Genomic DNA, 10230 nt, shown 5'->3' with positions numbered 1-10230 from the left:
TCCTTGGCTTTTTTTTGTTTTGTTTTTTTTAAAGAACAGAATCATGGACACCACTGGGGACAGGATTAAGTGGATTAAGTTGGGTCTGCTCTAGTCTGTTCATGCGGGCCTGTCCATTGCAAATTTTGCACAATGACACTGTTGTAGTTTAAATTTTGTCTTAAAACTGTGTTACAGACTGGACGGTCTGTTAAAGGATGGAAAAGATGCTCCAAAGTCATCAGCGTCACAAACACAGCCGAGAGGTCAGGTTTTGTGAGTCAGGTGAAAGCTCTATCTGCCTGTTTCAGCATGTGTCAGTCAATATATGGGACCACGTGGCCATTTGAGGGACTGCAGTTTTAAGCACTTAACCTGTTTGCGTTCATTTATTTAGGACATGTGAAGCCACAGCGGACGGCGCGTCCCTCTGGGTGATCCAATCTACCACCAGCCGAGAGCAAATTCATTTCAAATGTAGGCTACACGGCCTTTAATCAGCCAGCAGAGGGAAGCACATCAATGCTTCACTGGGATACGTTTCCTGTGTTTTTAGGAGTCCAGCTCTAACGCCTGCATGCTGTCGGGCGATATGGAGAAACGACAGCAGATGAAGGACGACCTGCAGCGGTGCATAGACGCACACAAAGACGAGCTGCACAGTCTCAGTAGAGACATTTGGAGCAATCCTGAACTCGCCGGTAACGAGAAACATGCGCACGACCGGCTTGTCCGCTTCTTCTCTCAGGACCAGACATGGACGGTCCAGAGTCACTACAAACTTCCGACCGCGTTCAAGGCCAGCTGGGGTCCAGTTAGTGGCGGGGTGGGGGACCCAGTGTTGAACGTGGGGTTCCTGTGCGAGTATGACGCCCTCCCGGGTATCGGCCACGCGTGCGGGCACAACCTGATAGCAGAGGTGGGCGCTGCGGCCGCAGTGGGGCTGAAGGCTGCTTTAGAAAACCAGACTGAGCTCCCAGTGCCTGTGAAGGTAACTGTCGCCGGGTTTAACGGACTTAAACAAGTCACACCATGAAAACCGAGTGCGACATACTGTGAAGCTGAAAAAAATCCCAAGCACTCCTTTAAATCCTCAGCTCTGTTTGCTGTGACTCAACAAGTGCAACAAATGTAATATGATGTGAATAATTAGTCTTATTTTTTTAATAATAGGAAATAAACTTATATCTTTAGAATATGGTATGAATAAATGTGTCTTTAAGTGGTCTCATGTAGGGGGGGGGGATTTGTTACTCCAGTCTTTATTTAAAAGCGTTTCTGTTTTGATGAAAGCTCACATCTACTAAAAAAGAAACTAATATTCCAGTGAGCAGACCTCAAGTTAGGATATTCTTTTACTCTTTATTATAGATAACTGTTCTGGGAACTCCTGCCGAGGAAGAGTTAGGAGGAAAGATTGAGCTAATCAATGCCGGGGCCTTTGCTGATATTGATCTCGTCTTCATGGCTCATCCAGCTCAGCAGGATGCTTCGTTTCACCCTTGCATCATAATCGAAGAGTGAGTTCTTCTTCACTGCGTCATTTCAAATTCTTTTACTTTGTCTTCTCTCTTAATCTCTCACAACGAACACCTAACCTTCACATTTTTTCGGGAACTCTTAACCGACCGTGCTGATGTTACACAGGATGTTAGTGAAGTACTATGGGAAGGCGTCTCATGCAGCTGCATACCCTTGGGAGGGAGTGAATGCCCTGGATGCCGCCGTCCTGGCCTATAGCAACATCTCTGTACTCAGACAGCAGCTCAAACCAGACTGGAGGATTCATGGTGAGGAAAAGCTGTGGTAGGGTCACTTAAAGCTTCAAACTTTAGAAAACAAGCTTCTCATCTTCGATCCATCCTAGGAGGAGGCACAAATCCCAGAAGGAAAAAACCCCCTCCTCTTTTTAGTGCCGTCAGGTGCCTCCTCATCCTTCATTTCCTCATAGTTTATTAGCTCATCTAGCCGATAGCTAGCTCATCATTATCTGTCTGTCCATTCACATTCACAGGAATTGGTACGCCTCCTTCAGTAGGGGTCAGAACTTTCATACAATGATCACCTGATAGGTCTTCAACTAAATTTTGTTTGTTGTTTGTTTGTCTGTCATTTTAAAGGTGTTTTTCCATTTTCATATCATAACCTCCATGCACACTACTTACAATTTCACCAAGTTCTCCTAGAATCATTAATATGGTTTATACTTTCACATGCTGATGTGTTCACATACATTATATAGACTATATGCATATTATATAATGCATAGTACTAAGCTACCTATACTTTACACCCGCAGGAGGTTCGCTGCTGTGGAAACACATGCCATGAAGCTCCCAGCATACAGTTTTTGTACTGATCTTAATGCCAGAAGAGGTTTGGACCCTGCTGTGTAGCTCTATGTGGTCTAACACTTCATGGCTCAGCTGCTGTGGTTTCTGCATGTTTCCACTTTGCAATAATACTTCTTAAATTTGATTGTGACATATCTAAGAGGGAAAAAATTTCACAGACGGACTTGGTACATCCTATTACAGCACAATGCACAAATTCATTGGGGTATTTGGAACAAACCATTCTGAAACAATTGTTGGTAAAGGCAGACTGCATGCCGAAGTGTTTGATTTATACACTTGTGGCCATGGGACTTAAAAAACCTAAATTTAAAGATTAAGAGGAGTGGCCCAATACTGTTTTGTGTGTATATATGCATAGACCTTTTCATGCTTTTTTTAATGGCTGACCATGGAGTCATAATACTCCTGAACTCAGACACTTTGATTGTGTGGTGAACGTGTTCTGGGCATGACTGTTTGACAGCCTCTTTGACATGTCAGTGGATTTTAATACTCATTAGTTTGTGCAGTGCGGTCCCCCAAAGACAAGGCAACTTATGACTTTCTTTCTGTATCACACTTCACAGTATCCTGTGAAGTGTGATTGATCATGAGCCGGGTGAGCTGCTGCATTATTGACGTTCTGATTTTGTCTTTGCTACAGGCATCATCAAACATGGAGGAGAGAAGCCCAACATTATCCCAGCCTACACTGAATTAGAGTTTTATTTGCGCACCCCGTTGCTCAAAGACCTTTGTGACCTGAAGGCTAAAGCTGAAGCTTGCTTCAGGGCAGCTGCCGGAGCGACCGGTTGCCAAGTATGTTTACGTAAAAGCATCTTCAGTTTGCTTTCCTGTACGTTGGAGACATGTAGAAGCAGTCTATGTTGATATAGCAGTGCTAGAGAGTACTGCTGTTATATAACAATCCCCTTTTTTACCACATCTCCATAATTACTGTCCAAGTGCTGAACTTGTGTTACATAATTCATGATTACCTTCAGGCTCCTTTTCTCCTTCGTCTGCATGTGCTTCAGGCAGGTTACATTACTATGCATGCATGGCCTTATGTGCTGTTAAACATGACAGGCCAAATGTGCTATGGTCTTACATTTACTTGCATTTCCATTAGGTGGAGATCACCTCCCCAACCCCTACCTACTATAACATTCTACCTAATGCCACACTGGCAAGCCTATATGAAAGCAATGGAAAAGCTTTGGGAATTCACTTTCCAGAGCAGCCAACCAGCTTCTGCGGTAAGCGTAAATGACAATATTATAAATCACTTCTGCCCCTGCTCTGTGCAAAAGAACTGTATACAACAAAATGTCTAACAGCAGAACTGTGATTAGTGTTTTTTCAGTGTTTTTGTTCACTGAATCGACATTGAACCACTATCACAGTGAATTTATAATCACCTGGCAGGTTCTACAGACTTTGGCAACGTGTCATTCATAGTCCCTGGTATTCATCCGTTTTTCTACATCTGCACTGATGCATTAAATCATACGGAGGAATACACCGAAGCAGCAGGTATTTTGGCACCTGGCTTTTGGGAACTGATGTTTCTTATAATTAAACCGAATCAGACTGTGATAAGAGAAATTTAGCCATCATCTCTTTCCTGTTTGTCTGTTTAGTTTCTGTTTACTCTGTGCTTTATATTTCTTACTCTGCCAGGAGCTGAAAAGGCCCAGTTGTACACCCTGAGGACAGCCAAGGCCCTGTCTATGACAGCTGTGGATGTAGTGTGCTGTCCCGATCTGCTTAAGAAAGTGAGAGATGACTTTAGACTGGCCAAACTGAAACAGAAGTGACTGGAAGGAAGTGATAGAACTCCCTCATAACACTGAAATTAGAAATGCATGTAGGAGAAATTATAAGGCTTAAAGTAGGTGCTATATATTTTCAGCTAAAGATCCTTGAGCGTAAGAGAAAAAAACCCCAACAATCAGATGGTCCCCTATGTCCAGGCACTTGGTGACAGTGAGAAGGAGAAACTCCCTTTTAACAGGAAGAAACATACAGGAGATTCAATATCAGGGAGGAGAAGAATCAAAACTGGGAGAAAGAAAAGAGACCAAACTGAAAGCAAAGGATAGAAAGAAAAAAGAAATGTAATCACATGCTGTAGTGCATCACTGGAACTCCTCCAGCAGCCTGAGCCTATTGCAGCTTAACTACAGGACGATTCAGGGTCACCTGATCCAGCCTTAAATATAAGCCTTATCAAAAAGAAGGTTTTAAGCCTAATCTCAAAAGTAGAGAGGGTGTCTGTCCCCCAAATTCAAACTGGGAGCTGGTTCCACAGAAGAGAGGCCTGAAAGCTGAAGACTCTGCCTCCCATTCTACATTTAAAACTCTATGAACCACAAGTCTATGGTAGGACAATATTGTACTATGACTTCTTTAAGATATGAAGGACTTTGCATGTGAGGATATTTTAAATTCAAGCGTGAGTTTAACGGGGAACAAATGAAGGCATCTAATATCTTTCTAGTCCGTGGTAATGGACAACATGAATTTACTGATGATGAGTTTGGCATACACTCACAGTTTTACACCACGAACCTCTAAATAAAACAAGCCTAAATGTATTACTCTATCCACGGATAGCCCTATTGTACTTGATTGCATGATCATACTACCTCTCTCAGTCATTGAGATTTCTAGGCGTACTTTCATCAGCTACACAGCTTGATAAAAAAATCTTGGCTCTCAAGAGTGGGCCCAGATGGGGTGGAAAATCAGGTTATGGACATCTTTTTGATGCTTTATCCTTTTCTGCCAGCTTTGATGCAGTGATGCCTTTGTTCGCATTTTTTTTCACTAGAAGATGGCGCACAAAGTTTAAATTGACACCTTCGGGATGTTGCTTAGATCAAAAAAAACAACAAAAACATGCTTCAGCATATCCCACTCTCTCACTTTTCTCTGAGGAAAGCCTTAATGTAATTGTATATGTATATATCCTTTTACACACATGTGAGTGGTTAATGGCATTACATAATACGGAGTGTATATGATTTGTTTTAAATGCTCATCAGCACTCAGACATGTGCCAGAGCGAGAAGAAAGACCTTGGAGCTGTGAGCAACCCAGTGACTAATAACAGTAAAGGCTTATCCTCCAGGACTGTTTAAATATACTGTATAAGTGAGCAGAAAAATGTGATTAAAATAAAGGGATCAACTGTGTTCAAATGATCCAAAGTGTTGTGTTTTAGGTTTTAAGCATCTCTCTGTTTCTACGATGTTCAGCACTCAAGCTCCGATTTTCAGAAACCAAAACATTTATTAAACATCTTCCCATACATGACAGTTTTAAATACCTGTAATATTTTTTTAAAATATCTTTTGCCTAACAAAGTATAAAGTTGTTTTTAAGCTGAAAAAGACGTTAAAACTAGCAACTAACAGGTCACAGCGAACCTCAAAGCCTCACAACACCAAACAGAGGAGATGAGCTTCAGTTGTATTTAAAAATAAAAAGAAGAAACATTAAAAAATAAAGAGTTAATATCATAGTCGGTGCGTGGGACTTCTAAACATACATTTTTACATTTGTTGTTTTAATAGACTGCATTACTTTGCGTTTTTTACTCAACGTTGTCAAGTCACACAAACGGAGCGCAGTAGCTTGACATCAAAATAACTGCATTGATACAAATTTCACAAGAAAATTGAAGCTCAACTGAATCATATTAACATGCTGCAAAGGAAACGTGGAACTTCAAGAATAAGCTCTGAATTAGCCTTTTTTTTAAAAATAAAACATTTACTTTAATTCAGATGTTTATTTGCTTTCGTGCAGAGTTGGGAGAGAGTGGGTTGATATCACTTTCATGTCTGCAGTAAATATGAAGCTCTAGCCAGGAGACGGCTGAGCTGAGCACACAAGACTGGGGAAAAGGGGGAAGCAGCTGGGCGAAATTTGCCAACCACTACCTCAAAGGCTGACTAATTAACAAGATGTAATCTGTTTTTTTAATCTTTATAAAAATTGACATTCTGTTGGGAATTTAATTGCCAGACTCTTTCTTGCCTCTGAGCGTTAGCTAGGCAGTCATACCGGTAGAAAAATAGTAGGACTTCTGAGCATTAGCTAAGTATTTATACCGGTAGAGAAATAATAGCACTAGTCCCCCTATAAAACCAGGCTTTTAACTTGCTGCAGTTATTATAGAAATGCTGGTAGCTTAGCACTGGACAGAAACAAGTATCTTGGCTGTTTAACCTGGTTAGGGTTTTTATGCTAAGCTAACTGGCTATTACTGGATTTAGCCATATATTTAATTACAAGTATGAGAGTGGTATCAACTTTCTCACCGCTAGATAACAAACAAACATATTTCTCAACATGTTAAATTATACCTTTAAATATTTTTAGTCTCTTATTGATTGTCAGGTGTAGCTCATAAGAAGAGGAAAAAGGATCAGTCTATTTGCTGGCAATGCTAGCCAATGTCAGTATGTTTTCAGTTCACACTTTCGGTGTTGAAAATGTGCTTGGAGTCACTGCATCTAGAACTGAAAAGAAGTAGTTAGCCTGAAGAGTGACACAAGTCCATGTACGTGCATCTCTGCGTCCCTCAGGCGACAACAGCATCCAGACATCTTTCTGTCACCAGAACTATAGATACAGCATGAAACCAGAGAACTGATGAAGTGACAATATCGATGACTGTCCTGTTTGTTGGTCGCTCATATTTCTTTTTTAATCATCGGTGTTAAGTGGCTGGGTCAAGAAGGCAATGGTCACCAATCTGTTAGTGGTCCCCATGCATCTCATGCGCAGTTTCTCTGTCCCAAACACTTCAAGTGCAGCATCATCTTTCCTGAGCTGAGCTCCTGCTGTCCCAGCATGCACGAAACAGCATTTCATGCATCACAGGTTACAAGTAGATGGACCAGTAGATGATGTTAAAGAGGATGTAGGCTCCAGGAAAGACGACCCTTGAGTACTTGTCTATGGCATGGGTGTCTATCCAGATGTTCACGTAGCCTCTAGATGCCTTCACCTGGCCTGTGATCTGTGGGTCGTTCAGTGCCACTTGGGCCAAAATTCGTTCCTGGCGGCCCCCGTTTTCTGGCAACCCATAATTTCCTGTGATGTTGACATCTGTGGACCCATATCCAGTGATCTGGGGGTCGATCATCATTTCATCAGGGTTGCCAATGCCGCATGTACATGGAAGCTAGCGAAAAACACACGAAGAGTTATGAATTACAGTAGACTTTCTATCATTATAAATAAGTGAATTCCTCCTATATGTATGATTGTCTGCACACTCATGGCCTTTAAATAACTTTGGTAGGAAACATTTATGGAAGGATGTTTGTGCTGGAAATCTTCCTCGGGGTACGTGGGCAATTTGGCTCCATATGCCGCAGCAGTTGGCAGATGAAGAATACCAATATAGTTAAAGAGCTGTAGTCCCAGAAATAATTTGCCATAGCCTTGAGAGCAGCTTAAAGTAAGCCAGTTATGAAAATATATCTGTTTATTGGAAATGCATATAAATTATTAAATCATGTTTTCATCAGTTTATAATTATTTTAATATGGAAAATATTTCAGTATAAAATTCAGGTCAGCCTTATGAGCGTCGACTTAGACGAAACTATTAATACGTCTCGTAAATGTCTCCATTCTTGGTTTTATTAACTGTCTTATTGGCAATAACCATGTACCAATAACAAGATTTAAATTAAGAAAAGTAGAACATAATTTTACAGATTGGTAGTACAATTAAAATTGAGATATATTAGGTGTATAAACATATACACAAAGTGCATCTCTTCAAGGTTGTTAGTTGTGCGGCTCTGTAACATTTCCAGCTGCTACTTTTGACACTAACTACTAGTCTGCAGTGCACGTTCAATGTCCATCAGTGTGTCAAAACAGAAACCCTTCATCTTGAATTTCAATTTGCAATTTGGGGAAGAGGAGGAAGTCTCAAGGAGCACTTTCTCCAGCAATGTCAATTGAAAAGTTGAGCACACTTATCTTTGGGCTTTAACATTATAGACTCTTCCTCTGAAAACAGCTGCTTGGTCTTTCAGACCCAGCTCTCATCACCATGATCCTAAGTGAAAGTCTGTTCATTTTGACACTGATGTTCACATTTCGTGCCAGTTTAAGGTTCGTGGTGAAATTGCAAACTTGTGTCTGTATAATTTGTCAGAACAGATTTTGCGAGTGATCTAAAAACAACCATGCTGGAAACAGCTTTACTCTTTAAGGTATGACTGGCCAAATTTAAATAATTTTCTTGTCTGAGCAGAGCATTTCGATCACTTCTTGTAAGCAATGACATATTAGATTCCCTTATTTATGGTCATGAGGGTAATGTTTTGAAATGGTCAGTTAATAAAGTAATTAGAATGAATATCAAACAGGTAAGCAGTTACAGTGCCTAACCTGTCATAAAACAAGAAAACACATATTTTAGAATTCTGTAAAAAACTTGTTTAAAACTAAAAATTGTATTATTATTTCTCAGGTAAATAACAAATGTTTTATACCCAAATCTGAGCCAGCACACCAGACTTTAATCAAGTATAATATTTTTAAAAACTAATAGTTCTGTTCAGGAATGCAAGCAAAATAAGTAATTTGAGACTGTAATTAAAAAATAATAGTGTGCTTTATTACTCTAAATTTGAAAATGAATGGATAACAACAATAATTATATTTTAATATTAACCCCTAAATACATAAAAAATAAACCTTACATCGGGCAGTGGACAAACAAATTTGTTAAGTACTGTTTTAGGTTGTAGCTTTCACAGCTTATCCCAAAAAAGAAAAGAAATTTGCATCCTTACACTACTTCTAAAACTAAAAAAATGTGTCAGAATAAAACATGCTGCTGCATAAGTCATTACACAGATGTGGTGAAGATAAAGTATCTGTGTAAAATTTGTCAGTGTGAGCCATTAAAAAAAAATCAAAAGTTAAGTCTGTTCTTAACCAGAGGCGAAGTCACAGGAGGAAAAAAACATGAAAGGAACACTTACTCTCTCCCTCAGCTTCCTCTCTTTCCTCTCCTGTACGGTGGAGAGGTAGTTCACCGCTGCGTACTCTATCACCGATAGGAAGACAAAGACAAAACTGACCCAGAGGTAAATGTCCACAGCTTTGATGTAGGAGACCCGAGGCATCGAAGCATTGACCCCGGTGATGATGGTGGACATGGTCAGCACGGTGGTGATGCCTGAAGGGAATCGAACAAAGTTTAGGCACAGCTGTGTTGCTATTTAGTCTCCCACAGACTAAATAGCTCAGAAATGGCTACATTTGGGGTGTAATAAATCTGAATTTCTATGTTCACTATAGACTTCTTTTTTTTTTTTTTCAAATTTGGTGAGATAGTCCACTAATAGCTTCCACTTTCACAGCAAGGCCAACATTAAAAAACAAATCAAACTGACCAATTTAAATTCAACCTAGAACTTACCTACTCATTGTGAAAGCTGATGGGAAACTGGGGGTCTGGACCCCCTGAAAGGATTTGAGATGATTAGTGACGAGGATGAAATATGCACTAAATATCTTCCATAAAAATTTTCCACTAGTAAAATTTGTCCCAGCTCAGATAATTATTACATAATACTGTGAAACGTACAATGATTCATGCTTTTCCTAGGCTGAATTCTAATAACCCGGCTCAAGTCAGTCTTTTCTGCTAGCACCACCTGGCTTAAATTGGGGGTTTTGAATCAAACGTCTGTCGGATGGATTGCCAAGTCAGCGCTAAACTCCCTGTATAACTTCACTATCAGCTAAAGATTCAGAGTCTTTAGTTTCTTAATAAATTCTTCTCGTGTTGGTGGCTGGTTAGCTAGCCTTACCATGCTAACACGCATAGTAAAAATGATACGCAGCGTTTAGCCTAGTGTTTTCTAGCA

At 40.2% G+C, this 10230-nt stretch overlaps 2 protein-coding genes across 4 annotated transcripts in view; one reads left to right on the top strand and one right to left on the bottom strand.

Annotated features, from left to right (window-relative positions):
* The first annotated feature begins 324 nt into the window (after positions 1 to 324).
* Positions 325 to 5515, top strand: LOC116334750 (peptidase M20 domain-containing protein 2). The gene is made up of 7 exons (XM_031758274.2): positions 325 to 970; positions 1351 to 1499; positions 1627 to 1769; positions 2980 to 3134; positions 3448 to 3574; positions 3744 to 3851; positions 3999 to 5515. Exons 1-7 carry the CDS (start codon positions 557 to 559, stop codon positions 4133 to 4135), a joined length of 1233 nt encoding a protein of 410 aa, XP_031614134.2. The 5' UTR covers positions 325 to 556; the 3' UTR covers positions 4136 to 5515.
* An 871-nt stretch (positions 5516 to 6386) lies between these two features.
* The window catches only part of LOC116334755 (gamma-aminobutyric acid receptor subunit rho-1), a 20090-nt gene continuing 16246 nt past the window's right edge, over positions 6387 to 10230 (bottom strand). For all 3 annotated transcript variants that reach the window (XM_031758282.2, XM_039603388.1, XM_039603389.1), the window contains 2 exons: positions 9340 to 9536; positions 6387 to 7515 (listed from right to left, as the gene is read on the bottom strand). In XM_031758282.2, coding sequence (XP_031614142.1) covers positions 7213 to 7515; positions 9340 to 9536 — 500 coding nt within the window. In that variant the 3' untranslated portion in view covers positions 6387 to 7212. The remainder of the gene's footprint in view (positions 7516 to 9339; positions 9537 to 10230) is intronic.

The sequence above is a fragment of the Oreochromis aureus genome, linkage group 19, assembly GCF_013358895.1.
Source record: "Oreochromis aureus strain Israel breed Guangdong linkage group 19, ZZ_aureus, whole genome shotgun sequence".
In the NCBI taxonomy this organism is placed as follows: Eukaryota; Metazoa; Chordata; class Actinopteri; order Cichliformes; family Cichlidae; genus Oreochromis; species Oreochromis aureus.
This window is presented reverse-complemented; position numbering and strand designations above follow the sequence as displayed.